This window comes from Capricornis sumatraensis, chromosome 12, assembly GCF_032405125.1.
Source record: "Capricornis sumatraensis isolate serow.1 chromosome 12, serow.2, whole genome shotgun sequence".
Taxonomy (NCBI): domain Eukaryota; kingdom Metazoa; phylum Chordata; class Mammalia; order Artiodactyla; family Bovidae; genus Capricornis; species Capricornis sumatraensis.
Genome location: NC_091080.1, coordinates 25,658,571 through 25,681,659, shown reverse-complemented (window position 1 = coordinate 25,681,659; position 23,089 = coordinate 25,658,571). Strand labels below are relative to the sequence as shown.

The 23,089-nt window shown below is 50.1% G+C and overlaps 1 protein-coding gene across 1 annotated transcript in view; it reads left to right on the top strand.

Annotated features, from left to right (window-relative positions):
• The first annotated feature begins 2,998 nt into the window (after window positions 1–2,998).
• ERICH6B (glutamate rich 6B) overlaps window positions 2,999–23,089 on the top strand; it is a 54,337-nt gene continuing 34,246 nt past the window's right edge. Inside the window, exon 1 of the mRNA XM_068984755.1 lies at window positions 2,999–3,326. Within this exon, the coding sequence (XP_068840856.1) occupies window positions 2,999–3,326 (328 nt within the window). The remainder of the gene's footprint in view (window positions 3,327–23,089) is intronic.

Sequence of the window (23,089 nt, the reverse complement as noted above, 5' to 3'; positions counted from 1 at the left end):
GAAGGTGGCCCCCAGCAGCTGAGGCAGACCTTAAAGGAGCTGGGGGCTGGGGGCTGGAGGGCTGGCTGCTGACCAGCTACCCCACAGCTGGGCAGCTAGTCCTTCTTGGAAAAGAGGTCTGGGCAGCACATCTCTATATGTTCCTCACCCCGCCCCCAGGTGAATCCTATGGGAACCCAGTAATCCAGGGGCTCTAGCAACCCTGGGGGTGCACAAATATGGCCCATTATTGATATCAACCTGGGTTCTTGGCGTCTTTATTTTTTGACTTATTTACTATATTTGGTTGGTTGCCCTGGGTCTCCGTGGCTGCATGTGGGCTTTCCCGAGGTTTGGCAAGTGAGGGCTACTCTCCAGGTGCGCTGCGAGAGCTGCGCCATGCGGTGGTTCCTCCTTTTGGGGAGCAGGGCTCTGGAGCACAGGCTCAGTAGTTGTGGCCCACAGGCTCAGCTGCCTCTCGGCATGTGGAATCTTTCCGGACCAGGAATGGAACCTGTGCCCCCTGCATTGGCAGGCAATTCCTTAACCACTGGAAGTCTTGGATTCTTTAATCAATAGCAGTTGATGAGGCCAGACGAGAAATTCAGGCAAGGCTTTACTGGGACTTGTGCTGCAGCTAGTACTAGGGAGCCAAAGCAAGTAAGAGGTGCCCTGGCAGCCCCCTGAGACCGGGGCAGGTTGGTCCCTTAAATGGGGTGAAGGTGGGAGCCGATCAGTGGGACCGGTTGGAGGGGTGACTTGCATGGTCTGCCTACCCCCCTGGTCTGCCTACCCCGGCATCTCAGAAGTGGAAGGTTTTAGCCTTCCGTTCTCTCACTGTTCATCGTTTGCCCCAACTGCACACGCTCACAGTTATTTTTAGGCCCTTATGGTTTTTTTTGGTATTCTGTTTGAGGAGACGTTTTTCCAAGTACAAGCATTGCAGTAACAGGCCGCAGGTCCATTCCCGTCTCACTAGGAATGTCTTTGCACATCACACCCCTCATCTCAGGCATCATGTTGCACGTATGCTAAAAAGCTAGCCTCATGATCTCGGCTGGCTGGTTCCCTAGAAGAGAGCTTCCCAATCAGATATCTGGGGAAAGACAGGCAAAGAAATTTCTCTCTAAAGTCCTTAGAGCAGACAGGAAGATTTCGGGTCTGACACCTGCAGCTTATCCCATTGTGCAGAGTAATTACTAACATTTTTTAAATTTGGGGATGCCCTGCTCTAGAGACATCTATTCTTGGCCCTTCATTCAGTCGCTGGTCATTTACTTTGGGGACCTTTTATTATTCATCAGGCACTGAGCCAACTATTGGAGAGAGAGTGGGGAACAGGCCACACAAGGTCACTGTCATTGAAACACTTAGGGTCTAGTGGAAAAGAAAGGCTGAACAAGTAAACATGGAAACAGAACCACAAATAGAAATAGGGTAAGTGCTCTACGAGAGACGGGAAGGAACAGTAAGAGAGGTCAGAGAGACTGGCCAGCCCTGGGAGCCCTGGAGTGGAAAGTGAACGTGAAGTCGCTCAGTCGTGTCCGACTCTCTGCAACCCCGTGGACTGTAGTCCACCAGGCTCCTCCGTCCAGGGGATTCTGCAGGGAAGGATGCTGGAGTGGGTTGCCATTTCCTTCTCCAGGGGATCTTCCCGGCCCAGGGATTGAACCCGGGTCTCCCACATTGCAGGCAGACGCTCTACCCTCTGAGCCACCAGAAGGCTCTACCCTTGAAGCCCCCCTGGGGTGGGGTCCGCGTTTAATTTCTCTCTTGCGAGAGAAAGCAATCGGGGGACTGTGAAGCTGTGGATGTCCTGACGCTGTTTATATTTTCCCAAGAACACTCCTGGCAGAGAATGACTAGGGCAGCAGCACCAGTGACAGGAAAGCCAGTTAAGAGCATGGAGCAATAACCCAGACTAGAGGCGGCGCGGTTAGCTGCAAGCAGTCACGGCGGGTCGGAGGAGAGAGGAAGGATCCGAAATAGATTGGCAAACAAGAATCAGCCCTTCCTGGGGCTTCCCTGGGGGTCCAGTGGTTCAGACCCCGTGCTTCCAATGCAGGAGCTGGGGGTTCGATCCCTGGTCGGGAAACGAAGATCCTACATGCCACGTGGCTCAGCCAAAGATAAGAATAAAATTATTTTTTTAAAGAAATATTTTTTAAAAAGGAGAATTAATCCTTCCCACCCTCAAGAAGTTTGCATTCTGTTGGAAAGACAGATGTAGAAACTGTTTAATATAGCAAAATCATTACTTTCATGGAAATATAGACGGTATAGAGGAATATGGAGGTATACGGAGCCTAGGGTGGAACATGGAAGACCCCCTGGGCAGATGTAGGTGCTCACAGTTGTTGAATCTGGGGAGTAAAAATAAGTGTTTGCTGAGTAAACTGACTTTGCCAAGGCGGTGGTGCTTCCAGCAGAGGCTGCAGCCTGGGGAACGTGCCTGGCAGATGTCCAACCATAGGGACCTTGGCAGACGTCCAGCCACGGACCAAGGCGCCGCTCACAGTATCCAGACCACCCTGCCTGCACCTCTTCCATTGTGCTTGTCACTCTGTGTATGGAAATCTGTTTCTGACTGTCTGTTTTTCTCCCCAGTTTGAAACTCCTGGGAGACAAGTCTGTGTTCTGATTATTGTAGCAATAGTATTTCTTAATTAATAAGCAAGTCTTCCAATAATGGCGCCACTAAACACCAATCACTCCCTCACTTTGCAGCCCTCCTGGTTGACTTCGTGTCATTTCAAAGGTGATGCCTTCAGCTGTGGTCTCTCTCCAACCAGCTCCCAGGGGGTAAACCCTCTGTCTCCTCTCTCTGTGCCTTTTCATGGGCCACCAGGTACTGATCTACACTCTCCAAGGGCCATCCCAAGACCACTGAATGAAATGAGTGCACGATCTGCGGTAGGTCATCACTGACTAACGGGTTTTTATTCCTTCCTCGGTTGCCAGGACGATGCAGTACTGACTGCCTGCTGCAGAAGGCTCCATGTGCTAAATGCCTCCCAGCATGTCTGCTGAAAATCTTGAGCCATCAGGAACACCACCTCCTCACCCTTCCACAACTTTCCACCACGACACGCAGACCTTCTCCTCCAAGGAAGAAGGTACTAAGGGAGATGAGCAGAGTTTAACAGAAGGTCTTTTACTTCCTGAAGAGGATGAGACTCCAGAGAAAGACCAGTACCTGGAGGAAGAGGCAAATTACCTGAAAGGAGACAATTATCAGTTTGAACAGGATTATCCGTATGAACAGGATTATTGGGGCCATAAGGATCTGCCGAAGAAAGAGCTCCTGGAAGGGAAAATGTTTCTGTATAAGAAGTTTCTGGAAGCAGGTGAGTATCTGGGGAGGACATCCCATAGGTGGTGGTTCTAGCTCATCACAAGGCCCAGGAAAAAAAAGAACAGGCTTGAGTTAAAGCCAGAGCACAAATGATCAGTCCTACTCACCATGCTGATAGCCTCATGAGTCATTTTTGACCAACCTACTCAAGACTTCAGTAGCTGTGCCCACAAGCCCTGAGCCTACCAAGCAGACAGGGAGACCTGATGACTCAACGGGAAGCCTCTGTTCCTAAAAAGCAAAACCAGACAAACAGAACACACCCCCTGATTTGTATCTTTTCCTTTCCTTGTTGCACAAGTAACACATGTGCATGGTGGATGTTTGAGAAACTGTATACAAGTAAAAAGAAAAAAGCAAAAGCAAAAATCAGTCGTATTCAAGGTCTTCCCCAGTGGTCCACTGGCTAAGATTCCACACCTCCACTGCAGGGGCCATGGGTTCAATCCCTGGTTGGAGACCTAAGAGGCCACATGCTGTGTAGCCAAAAAAAAAATCTTAGTTCCCTGACCAGGGGCTGAACCCACACCCCTGGCAGTGCAAGCACCAAATCCTGACCACTGGACCGCCAGGGACTTCCCCAAACCATATTTTTAATTGGTTTCCTATTACTAATCATTTATTGCTTTTGTTTTCTGTTACCTTCTAAAACAGCATGTTGATAAATATCCTTATAGCTAAATTTTATTAATGAGCTCTAATTACTTTCTAGAACACATTTCCATAATGTGTTACCAAGTCAGCAAAGACTAGGATGCTTCCCTGGGTGCCCACTCAGACCCTGGAAGGCATCATCTTATCCTGCTGGTGGGCATTTGGAGTGATTTCTCTTATCCTAAGGCTCACATTTTCCCTGTACCGTTTCTGCAGTTGGCAGAAACTCTTCCTTAAAAAGCTGGCAGCTCTTCCTTAAGTTGGGTTTTACCATTTGGCAATGGCCTCCTTGTGCTATTGCTCCAAGTGGGTAACATGCATTTATTCACAGGCCACGCAGTGTCTTCCCTTGATGTTATGACTGCATGGCCATATCCAACCAGAAACAGAAAGTTGAAAATCCAGGTCATCTGCATCACCTTAATGCTGATCTAGAAACAACTATTTTCTGGAACAAGCAACCATCTCAGGCAGCTTGAATCTTTAAATCCCAATCTGACTGCACACAACCCACATCCTAAAAGCTGGGTGGTTTCGGCAGACTCACAGGTGTTTCACCTTTACATCCTATCCATCAAATCATGACAGATGTATCATCCTATCAATACACTCGTACTGCCCTCAGCAGTTTAGTTAGTACATTGGAGAGGTTGTTCCTCTTGTGGGGAGATTTTCTCTTCTGTGTGTCTGCACCACTGAGCTCCCTCTCAGGATCCTAACAGCCCTGTTCTTCAAGTACCAAGGGTAATTCTAATACTGAAAACAGCATTCAAGCCATTTCTTTTGCACAGTATGAATCAAGCACTCTTCACATGTCCCCGCTCTGTGTCGGACCTTCGTAAATATATTACCCACCAGAGTAGGACAAATAGAATGCTGTCGAGTGAATGGAACTGTGTGTAAAGCAAAAGCTTTGAAAATAAATGCCCTGCTAGCAAATATTGGCGAGGCACTGAAAAAAAAAAAAAAAACTGTAGGAGAATACTACAATGCCTTTAAAGGCACATGCAAGCATATCTTAGTCTATGAAAACTCAGGGTACTGAGCCAGACTGTACAAACCAGATTAAATTAAAGGGGTTTACAAGAGGATCTTTAATTTTCAAAAGAATTTACATCACGATTTCTTTATGCAGAATTTCTCCCCAAGACCTTAAAGATGTAACTGTTTATCCTTTGTTTTGAACCTCAGTGTCAAACAAGAGTGCTTTCCTGACTCATAACAGATGTTCAGTAAATGCAAATTGGATCAAGTTCAATTTCATTCATTTCACAAAGCCAGGTGTATATATAGACACACACATACACAAACACATTTTTTTCTTGCTTTTTTGGGTTTTCATTTTGATTTTTAATTTTTATGGTGGGGTATAGTTGATTTACAACATTGTGTTAGTTTCAGGCGTACTGCAACATGGATCAGCTATACGTACACGTATGTCCACTCTTTTTTAGATTCTTTTCCATACAGGCCATTACAGAGTTTTGAGTTCACTGTGCTATCCAGTAGGTCCTTATTAATTAACTACTTTATATATAGTAGTTTGTATATGTCAATCCCAATCACTCATTTATTTTTAAAAACAGCATTGTGAATTAATCAGTGTCTATAAAATGAACCCACAATGACAAATAGGCTTCCATATCACAGGCTAATGGATGAATTATTAGAGGTCAGAAGGAGAGAGTGCCATGAGCCACTAGTGATGTCTGCCGCAGCATCAGGAGAGGAGGAGGGAGCCTGATGCCATTTATTGATTTGCTGGCAGATGTGAGCCTGTCACAAAGAGCACTTCTTTCTTCCTCTCTCAAGAGCTTGACTGCATAGGTGTGAACACCAGTTTTCTCCCATTTATCTCGCATGAGTTTGGGCAAGTCACTTAACTGCTCTTAGTTTTCTTAGCTATAAATTAGGGATAACACTGAAAGTTGCTCAGTCGTGTCCGACTCTTTGTGAACCCACAGACTGTAGCCCACCAGGCTCCTCTGTCCATGGGATTCTCCAGGCAAGAATACTGGAGTAGGTAGCCTATCCCTTCTCCAGGGGATCTTCCCAACTCAGGTCTCCTGCATTGTAGATGGATTCTTTACTGTCTGAGCTACCAGGAAAGCCCAAGAACACTGCAGTGGGTAGCCTATCCCTTCTCCAGGGGACCTTCGCGACCCAGGGATTCAAGCAGGGTCTCCTGCATTGCAGGCAGATTCTTTACCAGCTGAGCTACCAGGAAGGCCCATAGGGATAACACTAGACCTACATTATGTGAAGATTAAAGGGGTTAAATTATGTAAAGCATTATGAGCTATGCCAGGCATATAGCATTTTAAGCATATAACCTATATAAGTATTAGCTATTATTATTATAATATATTACCATTCCCTTTACCACTGACTTGTGATGGGTAGGTAACATTCCCCTGGCCACATTGCCCTCTTTTGTAAAATGGACATAACGGAAAGACAAGAGAAGACGCAATGAACTAGGGTGTGGGAGGAATCGGTCCCCACCCAACTACTCTGCAGGCAGGTCAATTTCACGGACTCTCATTGCCCTGGGCCAATCAGTGCAGTGTCAGACCAACGACCCCATCCCCTCTCTTCTTTAAAGGGATGATTTTCTCCATGGTTTGTGAGAAAATCCAATAAAACTGGATGAGCAAAACTGAATATCAACGCAGCATCAACTGTCGCTGAATAATCAACAGTCACGTGGGACGGATCTCCCCGGATTTGAACCGGGAGGCTCCAAATCATTTTTGTGAAGCATGGGTGTGAACCCGGGGGTGCCAGAGTTAGAAGATCCAGCACAAGGGTGGGCCTTGGACCTTGGGCATGTCGATTACCTCTTCCAGGTTTCACTTTTGCCATGTGAAAAAATACCCTGTGACTGTGGCAGTGTTCTTTCATTTTCACTCTGAAAATGCTTTGAAAGCACTCCCACACCACACAATCGTCAGGTGTAAAAAGGCATGTCTGATCTCACAAGGTGCAGGAAGGTTCTAGAAGGAAGAAATACAATCTACATTTCTGACATGCTGTCATAGAACAGGAAACCACCCCACAACATGGTCCCTTTTGTTTATTCAGAACCTAAGACCTTCCTATGATATTCTCCTCTGTCCACAGGATTCTCCAGGCCAGAATACTGGAGTGGTTTGCCACGCCCTCCTCCAGGGGATCTTCCCGACCCTGGGATGGACCCCGAGTCTCTCACATCTCCTGATTGGCGGGCGGGTTCTTTACCACTAGCGCCACCTGGGAAGACCTTCCTAAAGATGACCTCTGCCCTGTGACAAATGATGCTGTAGCGATGTCACAGTATATTGATTCATAATGTGTCTACTTAATGACATTTTGAGACACACAATCCACGGGATTTGATTTTCTTACCTCTTGCTAGCTCCTCTTGGGCAGCTCTGAATGCTGTTTGACTTAAATGCTATAATTTGGTTGCTGTTTCCAGGTGAGAGTTGGCATCCCACGGACCATTTCTAAATGGGGAACCTAGCAATTCTGTGTATTTAAAAAGAAAGGCTTGAGATATACTGATAAGGCAGAGACGGGAGACAGACAACTTGTCAAGCAGCAAAGTTCACAAATAAGCCAGAGCTTCCCAATCAGGGTGCATTGAGTCGGCCACTACTGGGGAGAGATGCTGGGTCCCCAGTTCTCCCAGCCTCCACGCTGCTCCCATACAAACAGCATCATTTTCTATGCCTGTCTTGTCCTGAAGGTTAGGAATACAGTCCAGTGACATAGGGTGTATAGTGTACATTTCATTCTTTATTTCCATCAAGTCTTCAGTCACTCTTTACCTCCCCGCCTCTCTTTACAAATGAGGATCCTGGAGTCTGAGAGAGGGTATGTGACTTCTCCAAGGTCATGGAAAATAACTAAGAGTCAGGAGATGCTCCCAAGCCTTCTCTTTCTCTTCTAATCTCTTCTCTTTTTCTCCTTTCTCCCCTCCTTTCATCCTTTGTTTCTGATTTTTCATAAATTATATGCATATTTTAATTTGAGAGGAGTAACATAAAATGAAGCAAAATCTACTTCTGTCCATTTTCTCATGGAAAATGTGAAAAGTAGAAAGACATCACCCAACCTACCAACATCCGAATATAAACAAGGCTGATTCACATTTTAGCAGTTTTTATTCTGTCCCTCCTGCTCTCATTTCTCGCGTGCTTGCTGGTGGTGATGGTCCTTGTTTTGTCTTGATTTTACCATTTCAAATACGCTGTATATACAAACCTGTGTTTTACTTTCGTTACTTAGTGCTGTGACCTTCACCTTTGGCCATATTGCTTAATGTTTGTAGCCATCATTTTATTTTTTAGTATTGATATATTATTGTTATTTGTTTTGGCTGTGGCAGGTCTCGATTGTGTCACGCGGGATCTTCCACTGTGGCAGGCAGTCTTCTCCAGTTACGTGGGCGGGGTGGGATCTTAGCCCCCTGACCAGGGATCAAACTCACACCCCCTGCACCAGAAGGGAGCCTCTACCCGCTGGACCACCAGGGAAGTCCCTGTAGATATCATTCTAATAGCCAAGTAATATTCCTCAGTAATAGTCTATCTCATGGATGAGCTATGGATAAGTGTTGAACATTTAAGTTTCTCATTCAAATTTTCTGATTCTTGTTTCTTTACACTTCCACTGTGCCATCCTCTATTCCTAGAACCGATGCTCTATTTTATCCCAATTGTACCTGAAATGCTTGATGTCATATCATTCAAACCCAACAGTCAGGTGATTAAATGACACAAGTATAATTTGTAAAGTGAAATATCATTTTTTAAATATTTATGTTCTCTGAACCTCAGCCCTCTTTCCTGTATAGAAAAAAATATCCTTCATCCTGTGACAGAGGGGGGACTCTGTGATAACCCAAAAGATTAACAAAGCAAACTTGAATGTCCCAAATCCACAATTTCATGAAAATTATCTTCTTGAGCTCTAATTTTATAAAAATTTTAACCTCGTAATTTCTAAAGGAAACGACTACGAGAGAGAACAACAACAACAACAAAGCAAAAACAGAAAAGTTCTGTGAATCAGGGCTTCTCCACCCCAAACCCAGCATCACACAATTAATGACAGGTTTTTTAACAGAAAGAAAGTTTCCTTTTTTTCCCCCTAACATTGTCTTTCTTTTATTTTTTCCAGCAGACTTCAAGGCTCATTCTTCACAAACCCTGCCTGGTCTTAGAGCAAGGTAAAAGTTTTTTGGGGTTTTTTGGGTTTTTTTCCAATAAGTCAGGGTGAAAATTCATGCTGAGGGCTGATGCTTTGTAGCCTTTGCAGTCCCAAAGACTGGGAGCAGGGGTGAGAATGGGTAGGGGTGCAGGGAGCAAGACCTCTGAGAAGGAGGGGTTTGGGGGCGGTCTCCTAGAAGTCACACACAAAGGACCTCTCAATACTATTCCCCTTTGCCATTCAAGCCACTCACAAGCTGAGAGATGAGCCCCAGGATCCAGAGCCCTGGGCACCCAGAACTATGGAAAGAGCAGGGGCCAGCTGAGTCTAGAAAGGAGGTTAGCGTGGGGAAAGACGGCCAAGGGCCCTAGGCATCGCTCGTAATGAAGAGGTATGTGGACGCTGCAAGGAAATTGCCATCTTCCTCACTCAGGCATATTCCAAGCTCCAAATGATCGTGCAGTGAGTATTCGTGGAACTCCTGCCACAGGGCTTGACCCACGCTAGACGGTCACTGCGAGAGCCGTGGACAGAAGCCTCTGTGTGCTCCGCTCTGTAAACACCCCTGCGGGGCAGGGGACACACGAGCTCTGGTTCACAAGTCTTCGTCCCCTACATCTGCCCCAAAGGATGACTGGGGGAAGGCGGTCACTGACTTCCAGCGGGGAAGTGGGTTGACACTAGATACAAAGAAAGCACAAGGCTGGCTGGGTTACACTGAGAAGCAGGAATGAAACCTGCTCTAGAGTGCAGGGAAAACATAGGCTATAACTTGAGGACCCGGGGCTCCGTACAGGGGCACCCCCTCCACCTGGTGAGGTCGGCTCCCCACTCCCATCCTCCACCAGCCCCTCTGTATCATGCTTCACGCTTTCAGAGGCTCAGCATCTGCCAGGACCACCCCACTACGCCAATCCGCAGAGGGAGTGCTTTCCAGAATCCCCTCCACTTCAGTCATTGACACTCACAGAAGCAAGCAACATGACGCTGAAGGGGCCTGACGGTGAAGTGACCGGTCAGGCTGTGATGGAGAACAGGACCCCAGAGCCAGGCTACCTGGGTGTGAATCTCAGCTGCTCCACCCAGCCAGCTGTGTGTTGCAGGGCAGCCGCTTTATCTTCTACCTTGGTGTTCCCATCTGTAAAATGGGGACAGGAAGAGTTTCTGCTTCCCCAGGGCTGTGTGTATCTGTGTGTGTGTGTGTGTGCGCGCGCACACTCAGTTGTGTCCGAATCTTTGTGACCTCACAAACTGCAGCATGCCAGGGATCCTCTGTCCAGGGGAATTTCCTAGGCAAGAATACTAGAGTGGGTTGCCATTTCCTCCTCCAGGGGATCTTCCCCACCCAAGGATCGAACCTGAGTCCCTTGGGTCTACCTGCATTGGCAGGCAGATTCTTTACCATTGTGCAACCAGGGGTGGGGCTGTGGTGAAGACTAAACAAATACTACAACATTCAGAAAACTAAGATCATCGCATCCGGTCCCATCACTTCATGGCAAATAGATGGAGAAACAGTGTCAGACTTTATTCTTCTGGGCTCCAAAATCACTGCAGATGGTGATTGCAGCCTTGAAATTAAAAGATGCTTACTCCTTGGAAGGAAAGTTATGACCAACCTAGACAGCATATTGAAAAGCAGAGACATTACTTTGCCAACAAAGGTCTGTCGGGTCAAGGCTATGGTTTTTCCAGTGGTCATGTATGGATAAGAGAGTTGGACTGTGAAGAAAGCTGAGTGCCGAAGAATTGATGCTTTTGAACTGTGGTGTTGGAGAAGACTCTTGAGAGTCCCTTGGACTGCAAGGAGATCCAACCAGTCCATCCTAAAGGAGATCAGTCCTGAATATTCATTGGAAGGACTGATGCTGAAGCTGAAACTCCAATACTTTGGCCACCTGATGCGAAGAGCTGACTCATTGGAAAAGACCCGATGCTGGGAAAGATTGAAGGCAGGAGGAGAAGGGGACGACAGAGGATGAGATGGCTGGATGGGATCACCAACTCAATGGACATGGGTTTGGGGGGAATCCGGGAGTTGGTGATGGACAGGGAGGCCTGGTGTGCTGCAGTTCATGGGGTCTCACAGAGTCGGACACGACTGAGCAACTGAACTGAACTGAACTCATGAGGGTGCAGTGGAGCCGGGGTTACCACCCGGGGTATGTGCAGTAAGGGCTCTGGGTCACTGTTAGCCTTCATTCTGCTCCCGAAGAGCCACCACGTAGAAAACTTAACACATGTAGAACGAGGAGCAAGATGCCCAGGCAGCTTTGTTCCCAACACAGGCACCCGTCCAGTCTTTCAGCCGTATTGCTGCTGAGTGTGCTTCTGTCCCCGGGCCCAGCGGGGAGCCCCAGGCCTCCCGTGGGTCTGCCCCCAGGCAGTTCAGTTTGGCTCCCCAGGGTCCAAGGCTGACCCTGGGGTGCTCAGAGAGGCCCTGGATTTTCCTCACCCAAGGCTGCTGAGAGACCGAAATCTCCACAAATCCTTTTGGGCAAGAAGTGTCTCACGGGTGTGTGTTTGCTAAGGTCAGCAGGGAGGGGGCACAGACTCAGATCAAGTGTTTCCTGGGTTCCTCGTAAGCAGGAAAGCACCCGCCCCTAGCCCACGCACTTCTGCACACCTGCTGTGAAGGTGCCCGGGCACACACCAGGGCCCGTCCCCGCTGTGAGGCAGCTGCAGGAACAGACATGGAATCTAGGACCAGGGGCCCCGTCCTGCATCCCTGCATTGCTGATAAAGCAGGGTGCTGGTGTTTGGCAACGCAGTCTAGCTTCCCAGGTGCTAAGGTCATAGCAGAGCCCTGGCAGGCACCCCAGGGGGCCTTGCATCGTCCCAGCCCTGGGCAGGCATGGCAGGGAGGGCAAGTGTTCATGAGAATGAGCATGACCAGAGCGGCCCTCTGTGACCTCAAGCACAATCCTGGCGCCTGTCAGCTGGCCGCTTTGACTTCTCAAGGTCTGTCCACAGGGACTTGTATTATCTCCTTGAATCCCAGCAACATCCCACCAGCAGGATAAGACACTGAGCTCAGAGGAGTCTCCTGATGCGGCCTCGAGGCCCGGAGCAGGGCAAGACTTGACATCTGCCGGAAAAGCTCGCCCTTCTCCACTAGTTCTTGACCCCTGTGGTCACTTGACTGAAACCCACGCATCTTGCCACTTGCCCCGGGGCCCCTGCCCAGTAGTGCACCCTGAGAACACAGCCACTCCACCCGGGCTCGCTGGCCAGCACAGACCCACCTCCAGGCCCCGGGAGGTGGCACAAATCTGCCCGTAATGCCCACAGACGCTGAAGGGAGAACGGCGTTCCTGTGGGGCGTTCCCTGCATCAGGGAACCCTGAGCCCCACAGGGAACCAGCCCATCTCCTGAAAGGCCGTTGAACTTCTTACTTTGCCTCTAAAAACAACACTGCCTCTAAGAGCCAGCACTGCCCACTCCCATTTTGTCCTCACCTATGGAGGTGTGGTGCAGGGGGGAAGTATGATTATCTATAAGGTGTGGAACATTGGGGTATGGGCGTCTTTTTGAATTACAGTTTTCACCATTTGGTTACCATGCGGAAAGCTGCTCTGTAACACAAGGAGCCCAGCCTGGCACTCTGTGACAATCTAGCGGGAGGGGTTGGGTGGGGTTGGGGGGTAGTTCAAGAGGGAGGCGATATATGTATACTTCTGGCTGAGTCACGATGTTGGACAGCAGAAACCAACAGAGCATAGTAAAGCAATTATCCTCCAATTTAAAAAATGGTGTGGAAACCAAGGCATGGAGAAGTCAAGGGGCTTACCCATGGTTACTCCACTCTACTCAAAAGAGCCAAGACGCCAACTCGGACCAGCCGACTCCAAAGTCTACTTCCTTCCTACCGTCCATAGTCACTGCCCGCCTTATCAGCTGGGCATTTCCCTCATGCCTGCCTCTGCCAACGGGGCCAGTCGACATGACATGACTTCAGGGTCAAAAGCCCCTCTCATCCCTCTGACGTGGTTTCCTGCCTACTTAGCAGAGATTCCTGAGGAAGGGCACAGTGCGGGGCAGGGTGCTGGGGCCCCTTTTCAATCCTGAGCTCCCAGGTAGCAGGGTCTGTACCTCACACCCGAGGGCCTGTCCTCGGGCCCTGCAAAACCTTCCCTGAAAATGGTGCTGTGTGCAGTGGGTGGACTGGCAGGCACAGACCCCAGTGCTTGACTTGAAGTGCTGTTCTGCTCTGCCTGAGGCAGCAAGGGCGACTGTAATGAGCAGGGTGGTGAGCCGGCAGGGGCAGAGAATGTTCTGGAAGGTTGGACTGTCTATTATGGAAGTCTGGCCCACTGGCCTTTGAAGGCGTCTGCAGATCCTTTCCCTCTAAGTGAGGCAGGAGCTGGCACCCAGAATGGCCCACGGGGCTATTTTCCATTCCCCTGTGATGGTCCTGGGATGGGCGGAAGTCTGCGCGGGCCAGGGAGCAGCCGCCACCACCCCAACCTCCCTGCAGGCAGCAGCCGTGGGGCTTCTAACCCGGCCCCTGCCTGGAGGTGGACCGTCTGTGGCTGGCATCCCTCAGGTAACCACCTTCTTCACTGTCCCTCCTCCCACCCCCTGAACCTGCCAGCAGCAGGCCTCTTGAGGACACGATGCCATCCTCATCGTTTGTGACGCATGAGGGAGAGTTTCTGACCTCCCAGGACCAGAGTACGCAGACGGAGTGGATTTATGAAAGCAAGATGGGTATGGGACCCCACTCCCCACATCCACCTCGAGGCCAGGCTCCAGGGGTGCTGGGGAGACATGGCCTCGTGGGTGTCCCATGGAGGTGGAGCATCGAGGCTAGAGCATCGCCCGTCAGACTGATGATGCATACAGCTTCCTGGGCCATCCTGTCCCTGTGGCCCCCCCCTTCCCTTCATCCTAGACCCCCCTCAGAGAAAGAGCATCAGCAGAGTGCTATATACCTTCTCCCATCTCCCCCGTCCCTTCATTACTTTTCCTGTTCTTGTTCCACATGAACACAGGCCCTATTTCCCGCGGGGACACAGGCCATTTCCTTCCCAGATTACAGGCCGGTGCCCTGGGGACAGAGCCCATCTCTAAATAATCACGTGGTGAGAGGACTGGGACCCACCCCAGAATCTCTATCCAAGCGTGCGGTCAAAGCCAGCCCTGGTTCAGAACGAGCCAAGACCATCCATAGCGGGAACTTGTGTGGCCACAGTTAGGAGACACTCAAGAGAGTTTGGCGAGATTGCACTGAGGATCCTAATTCTCAGCCCAGTTAAGCCCAAAGGCCCTTTGCCCTAGGATCCTGGGAATCCACCCCGGAACGGCATCTTCTCTCACCAGGATTAATAATGTAAACCCAGCCTTAGTGAGACTGACCCATCACAGGTTCACACATTAGTTTCACACCTGTAGTCATGGCAGCAGTGAGTTGGATTCCCCACCGGCACCTCACTTCCCCGCCCCCATCCGTGCCTGCTCGATTTTGTAGCTCAGATGTGGCTTACATGAAATTAGGAGCCAGAAACCCTATGAGGGAGAAAGGGCAGCGGAGGCAAGCCCACACGAGCCAGGAGTTCCAGGGTGCTGGCTGCCAGCACACGATGGGGAGGACTTTACAGGCTAAGTTGGTGCATGTGGGGGTTGTGTCAGGGGGTTTGTGCTCCGATGGAGCCCCGAAAACTGGAACCATTTCAGAGTCAGTAAGCGTGATGGCTGGGGAAAAAAATCTGAGCACTTATCTAAATATTCATAAGCAGGATTCTGGAAGTCATTTCCTGGGTAATCGCCTGTAAAGTGCCAACGCTAAGCCTGAAAGGAGGTGGGATAGGGAAAGGAGACAGAGGGAGGCTGAGGCGGGGGAGGGGCACCAGGGCCTGTTCACTCCACGGGGCACCTTCCTTCAGAGAGGGGCCCTCTGGAAATCAGTGTCTCATTTGCCACGTTCATTCACGATCCTTTTGGTCTCCAGGCTTAATTATAGAGCCAGTCACGTCTGGATCTAATTTAGGTTTTAAGTGCTCTGTGCATTTGGACTGTAGGGGCATGTTTTCCAGCCAAGTCTCTTTCCACTACTGAGTTCCTTTTTGATGACACCGTATGACGTGTGGGATCTTAGTTTCCCCAACCAGGGATGGAACTGGGGTGCCCCCTGCAGTGAAGTGTGGCGTCTTAACCACTGGACCACCAGGAAAGTCCCCAACGTGCGTTCAGTGTTTAGCACAAGTCTGGCCACCCACAGCAATACCTACTGATCAGATCCTGTGATGCTGGTGGCTTGGACCAAAGGCGTGGAGTGTTGAGCCTCTAGGCCAGGGTCAAGGTCACACCCCAGGCTCCTGCAGAGACATGGGGGTGGTGGCTACAGCCGAGATTGGAACACAAAGAAAAGTCAGCAATTTCCTAAAATGTATGAAGGTTTTTCTTCTCCCTTCTGCCCATGGTTTACAATCAGTCTTTTGGAGAGTGTTAAAATAATAACTGGACAGATTTTACTGGCAATAGCTACATGATTGTGTCTGGCCAGTGGAATGGAGCAAAGAGACTCATTAAGAGACTTCTCTGAAAGAGTAAAGAGTGAAAAGGAAGTGATGGGGAGTGGGGTACAAGGGGAACCCCAGAAGTATGGAGCTCCAAACAGGAGGTCAGATCTAGTTAGGAGAAGGCGGAGGAAAGTGACACAGGGAAGATGCTCCGTGTGTGATGGGGACGTACCCCCGCCATGAAGAAAAGCCAGGCCCCCTGCAGCTGGAGGACAGGATACTAAGGGTTCCTAAGCATGGCAGATGCAAAAAAGAATCTGATTGGCTGAGGGCAAAAGCCGCCCATCCACTAGTTGGAGAAACACAATTGAGGCTAAAGCAACTCAAAGTGCTGGTTTTGTGGGAGGCAGAGGGTCCCCAGGGGTGAGCGGAGGTGAGTATTGGTGGTGATGGTGCTCAGGGTCCAGGACTGGGCATCCCCAGCACCCGCTGCCTGTAAAGATGCAGATTCCCAGGCTCTCTTAATAATCCCTGCCTGCATCCTTAACAAGATCCCCAGAGGATTCTCAGCACAAGAGTGCTGGAGAACCAGCAAAGCTCTAGGGTAGAATGGATTTCATCAGTGATAGATTCCTATTTTTAAAGCCTCTTTTTTTATTATGGGACTAAGCCATGAAATTAGAAGACGCTTACTCCTTGAAAGAAAAGTTATGACCAACCTAGATAGTATATTCAAAAGCAGAAACATTACTTTGCCGACTAAGGTCTGTCTAGTCAAGGCTATGGTTTTTCCAGTGGTCACGTATGGATGTGAGAGTTGGAGAAGACTCTTGAGAATCCCCTGGACAGCAAGAAGATCAAACCAGTCAATCCTATAGGAAACCAACCCTGGATATTCATGGGAAGGACTGATGCTGAAGCTGAAGCTCTAGTCCTTTGGCCAACTCATGAGAAGAACTGACTCATTGGAAAAGACTTTGATGCTGGGAAAGACTCAAGAAGGAGAAGGGGGCAGCAGAGGATGAGATAGTTGGATGGCATCACTGACTCAGTGGACATGAATCTGAGCAACCTCTGGGAGATAGTGGAGGACAGAGGAGCCTGGCAATGCTACAGTCCCAGGGTTGCAGAGTTGGATAGGACTTAGTGACTGAACAACAAATTCAACCCCAGGCACCAGAAACACCATTTTACACGGACTCTATAAATAGCACTTTGAAACAAACATGGAGGTATAACACCCAGATAAATAAATCCTTGAAACCTGTTACTACAGAGAGTGGCAGGTCTGACACGGAAGGAATGCTAAAGGCACCAGAAATGCCTCGTGGCTTGGGTGACGAAGCAGGCTGGAGGAGGACCGGAACGACTATTTATGGCCCCAGGTGTCTACACCGCCAAGCACAGAGCAGGGTCATAAACAAAGTATACCAGAAATTCTAACACAGAGCATTATATCCCCACTGGTAGAAATCCTCAAAACTTGGTGCCCACCCCCCCGCGACACACACACACACAATAAGCACCTATAAATATTTGTTACATGCTTGTGAAACTGCTGTTGAGTCCTCGTCAGACTCCCAATCAGATATGGTGATGAGAGGGTGCACCCTTCCCTCAAGAGACGGTCTTGGTAGGCAAGGAGCCATATACAGACATTCGTACACGTGGAGAACAGTCTATGATCAACGTGGGCCAAATACTGAGAGCAGAATGACCAGGAGGAGCCAGCACAGGATCAGTAAGAACCGATCAAGGACTTCCCTGGAGGTCCAGTGGTTACTAATCTGCCTGCCAATGCAGGGGACACAGGTTCCATCCCTGGTCCGGGAAGACCGCACAGGCTGAGGAGCAATGAAGTCCGTGAGCCACAGCTACTGAAGCCTGCCCGCCCAGAGCCCGTGCTCTGCAACAAGAGAACCCACTGCCACGAGCAGCCCACACGCGGCCCACGCCAGCCGAGACTAGAGCAAAGCCATGCAGCAACAAAGACGCCGTGCGGCCACAAAGAAACAAACACTTTAAGAAAAAAAACAGATCGAGTGATGCTGGCTCTTATGTCACTTTGTGACAAGGTCATTAAATCAGGAGCTGTGGTAAAGCAGGAGGCCTGAGTTCCAAAACATGTTTCATTTTCAGAGCCTTCCTGATGTTCCTATAGACAAGATAGACAAACACGAGGTGGGAGCATCATGATCACGACGGCATGGCCGCTGTGGGATAAGCATCCGAAGAATCTGTTTAAGGATCGAGTCCACCTGTTTTCCAGCTGGGGGCCACAGTGCTCCGTCCAGCACAATATTTTATCATAGACTCAGATACAGATGTAGGGGGAATTCTGATACCTGTACACGACTGGAAGCGGTTGAGTCATGATGATAATGTGATCAGATTCTGAAAGATCTTGACAGCCAGAAACCCTGGATCAGGACTGGCTAAATAAAATAGAATGCTCATTTAGATTAGGCCCTGCTTGTAGGCCCACAAATACAGAAAGGAGGACAAGGGGGAAAGCCCTGTCTGGTCTAGATGATTTACCCAACCACAGGCTCCATAAGTCAACAGCATGACTGATGTGACGGCCAGAAGCTTCATATAAGCAGAAACAACTACAAAGGTTTGGAGAGGGAGATGAGCCCTGCTGCAGCCTGCACCCCAAGAGCAGCCCAGGGCGCTGTTCACTTAGAAGGATTCCACCCTCCATGGGGACCAGAAGGGGACTAGCTGACACTCAGAGGAGAAGCTGGCATGAGGCCGGCCTGGAGGTAACATCGCCACAGACAACTGCTGAAGCAAACAAGGGCGTTAAGTCTGGAAGACACGTGAGTCTGAGAAAGAATAAGTGCCTTCGAATATCTGATGAGCTTCCACACAAAATGAGAAAACAAGACCTGGCCTCCCCATCTGCACAGAAGGGCTGGAACAAGGCAGCTTGAGGAAAATTGGTTAAGAAAAGGAAACGGGTCCCAATGGCCGGAACCATGCGTGGTAGAATGTGTCTTCTTAGTAGTCAGAGAACTACTTCCCTGGTGGCTCAGAGGTTAAAGCGTCTGCCTACAATGCGGGAGACCCGGGTTCGATCCCTGGGTCGGGAAGATCCTCTGGAGAAGGAAATGGCAACCCACTCCAGTATTCTTGGAGAATCCCCTGGACGGAGGAGCCTGATGGGCTACAGTCCATGGGGTCGCAGAGAGTCGGACACGACTGAGTGATTTCACTTTTCAGTAGTCAGAGAGCTCTCTGTCTACGGAGGGCTCAGTCTTAGCTGCCGGGCTGGCAGCATGGATCCTGCCCTCATCAGGGAGGCTTTGCATCCATAGACAAGATCCATGTCCACAGACAGGGCTCAAATCCTAATGTTCCCATGAGCAGGGAAGCAGAGGCGGGTGCAGCTCGCCTCTGCTTTCCTATCATGGGCCTGCTCCTCCCTGCAATTAGGAATGGAATGTAGTGTGTGTGTGTGTGTGTGTGTGTGTGTGCATATGCAGAGGAGGAAGAAGGGCAGGTAGGGGTCAGGGGAGCAAAAAGGAGCAGGGATCACAAAATTCTAGATAACATTGGCTCAGACGGTAATGAATCCGCCTGCAATGCAGGAGACCTGGGTTCAATCCCTGGGTCAGGAAGATCCCCTGGAGAAGGGAATGGCAACCCGCTCCAGAATTCTTGCCTGGGAAATCCCATGGACAGAGGAGCCTAGCGGGCTACAGTTCATGGGATTGCAGAGTCAGATATGACCGAGCAACTAACACTTTCACTTTCAACCAAGAACTTTAGGAAAGTTCTCAAAAACTATAGTAGCATAACTCATCTGTACTAGCCAGGCCCCAGGGCCTCCCCACTGGCCCTCATTCTGCTCCTCTCTGGGAGCTCTTAATCACAAAACACAAGAGACACCCACTTCCTACAGTGACAGGTGTACCCCATTATAAGCCCACACGGCCTGGAAGCCACTTGGCTCTGTGGTTCCTATAGAAGGAGGAATACCCTTCAGGTCTCCCCAGCCATCCCCTCTGTCCTGGGGACCCTAACTGACCAGACAAGAAGAGGGCCTGCATTTCCCAGCCACTGTTTACTGCAGCCCCAGAGTTAAGTCAGCAAAGCTAAGAGGAAGACATGGGCAGAGGAAGCACCCAGTATATACCAGCAGTGGCCTCCAACCCAAGTTTTCTCCTCTGTGGATCAACTTTGGGTGCTAAGAGAGAACCTCCGACCCTAACTGTCCAATATGAACCCACTGAAAAGTATAAGGGTAAAACTGTCAATGGCCATCATCTTCTGTCATTTAACAGTGCTTTCAAAATCAAGATCTCCACGAGAGGAAGAATCAACAATGACGCTGGCCACCTTCAAGTCTGAGTCACAAGGTATCATTTTAACTTTATAATTTTACGATGATTTTCAATGACTCATGGAAGCTTCAGGTCCATCTGTGAGATGGTGAGAAGCACAGAATTAGCATGCCTCAGGCCAAAGAGAGTCCTCATGTAATCATTTCAGACTAGGGCAGCCTTCATTAAGGTCAGTGGGCCAAAGCCTTATTTCTAGAACTTGAAGTCAAGGCTCAGGGAAGAAACTTCACCAAAGGGTAAAATGCTTTTAATTGTGAGTTAAAATTGAGTTTTGAAAGGGGAGGGAATACTATTCACCACGAGAGTTAGGAAGAGAATGGATTACCCATTTTCAATGTGTTCCACGACAACTACTGTGTATGAAATTATATTTATTGTACACCTACCGTGTACTCGGCAGTGGTACGTCCATCTTCATATGGACAAAGCTATCCTACCCTCTCAGAATGTAAACTCGAGTGGAAAAGACGAACCGTGAGCCAAAGGAGGGGACTGGACATGTGCTGAGCATAAGCTACCGCTCCACCTGCTGGAAATCACGGGAGCCTCTTATCCTGCCATAAGCAGTCTCCGCCCCGGTCTCTTCAGACTCTCAAGGGTAAAGAGTTCACCATTCCACCTCCTATTAATCATTTTTCCTATTTGTTTTCAGCCTTTGTTCCCAGTGAAGAACCCCAAATGGCAGAAAACGGTGAGTCCAATATAACCTAACCAAAGATCCCTGCTTCCTGCACAGTGTCTGGGAATGGTGCCTCCCAGGCAGGCGGGTGCCTTGCTGGTCTGGCCAGTGCTGAGTCCTAGAGAGAATCGAGGGAAGTGCTGGGCACACAGTCCACGAACCCGGAGGTGCTTCCCTGTCCTTAACTGAAGAGGGGAGACAGAAACAGAAAGAGGGTCTTGGGAGTGAGAAAGAATGGCCTGGGAACAGCCCAGAAGTCCATCTCTCTACTCAAGGTCTGTACAGGGACACCCGCATTTCAAGAGGGGCCAGGCAGTCAATGACTAGCTTCTCTGAAGTCTGGGCAGCAGGGCTTAACTGGGATGCATGGGTCCCTCCAGACAGACTCATTCCATGGCACCTTGGCAGGGAACGAATTAGAGCCCCTCAAGTGGTACCCTTAGAGCCTGATTCAGTTTTTACTAAAGGAGGGGACAGCTGAATCCTCTGAGGGAGAAGGACAGGGGAGGAGGTTGGGTTTTGGTGGCAGAATCCCAACTTGTACACATCGCTCCACCAAAATCCTACAATTAACCAGACCTAGTCTATGGTTTGGAGGCAGGTGTGGCAACCCACTCCGGTATTCCAGCCTGGAGAATCCCATGGACAGAGGAGCCGGGCGGGCTACAGTCCATGCGACTGCAGAGTGGGACACGACTGAAGCGACTTAGCAAGCACACATCCTTTTATTGAATAAAAACAACGGAGGGAGGGTGAACTGCTGGGATGGGGGCAGGGAGGAGCAGGGTTACCCGCACAGGAGGCTTATCAAACAGACTCTCACTCTAGAATCTTCTCGATCTTATTCCATTTCCAGAGAGGAGAGCCAGGGCAGGCTAGTGCTGCTCAGACTTTCCTGTGCAGAGCATTCACCCAGGCCTTGTGTTAAAACGCAGACCCTGAGTCCAGGGGCCCGAGGGTCCGCGTTTCTCACGAGCTCCCGGCAGCAGCTCCTACAGGCAGGGTGGCGGAGCGGGCAACAGGCCCGAGTTTCACCCCTGTGCCCACTTCTCCAAGCCGGCCCGGGGGCAGTCGCCTACTGCTTCTCTCCTCCGTGTCCTGGTTTAGAACGCGGGGATCTGCCCTGTGCGGCAAACACACAGGACTCCAACATCCACCCCAAATTCAGGAGGCGTCCTTCTGTCAGGAGAAAAACAGCTGCTAGAGGAGAGCCATTGGCTGGGAGGAGAGGAGTTAAGACCTGCTGGTAGTCAGTCCGGGAGAGACGTCCCACTCCAGGGAGTGCTGTGCGCCCGGCTTCGTCGCGTTGGCGCTGGTCCCCTGAGCCGCCCTGAAGATGAGCTCCATGGTCCCCGCTACACAGACGAGGGGCCCAGGGTGCAAAGGGCTGAGTGACCCGCTGGGAAGGCCCTGGGTTACAGGGCCACCACTCGGGAACCTGGCCTGACACCTCCCCCGCCTTCCCAGTCCTCCCATAGGAGAGGGAAGATAATCCCACTAGAACAAAGGTAGACGTTGACAGAAATCCCCAAAGGGAAAGTTAATTAGGACTAAAGCTCTTCCTTCTCCTCCTGCCACAGTTAAGGCTGTGTTACTGAGAATTTACTGGGCTTGTCTTGACACGTAGACGGGGCCGGTTGATGCTAATAAGGTTAATGATTCCGAGGAAACAAATGCCTCTGAAAATGGCTGCTCCCAACTCCAGCCTGCCAAGTCCCCTTCCACCCTTGACAAACACCTACTTCTGTTTTTCCCCCCCTCAAATTAAGTGTCTATTATTCAATAAAGCCTATTAAAAGACGGCACTGACAAATCACAGGGAGCTGGTGAGCTAGCAGGGTCAGAGGCAGGCTCCTCTCCTCCGTGGCCGGCAGGCACGTCCTCAGAGAACCTTGCTCGGGGGCTCTGCGCCCGGCCTCCCCAGACTCGCGTTCTGCCACTACTCCTGAGGGCTTGCCTGAATTCCCGTGGGTTCTCGTCAGGTTTTCTCAACAAGAAGAAACTTCTCCAGGCCACAGCCCAGGCGGACAGTCTGGGGACACAGTGTTCTGGAATGGAGCCGGAAGGGCCCCTGCCTTTGCTGAGTTTGAGCCCCTCACTGGAGAGGGTGTGTGCTTGGAAGGACTTGGTGGGAAAGAACTACCAGCGTGGGGGCGAGGGGGCACTCTGGCCACACAGGGGCCCCTGCAATGAGGCAGGTTTCCACCAGGAACAAGCCGAGGCTGGGGTGGGAGGTCTGCAGGCAGAGAGGCCTCTGGCCTGATGTCAGAACAGGCAGATCCAGCTGGGTGGAGCTCACCATCCCTCCAGGGGCCCAGAGGAGTCAGCGTTTCCATTACTGAACCAAAGTCCAGAGACAGTGCAGAGGTATCGCGTATGGAGACGAAGAACGCCCCTCTCCACCCCCAGAGACCC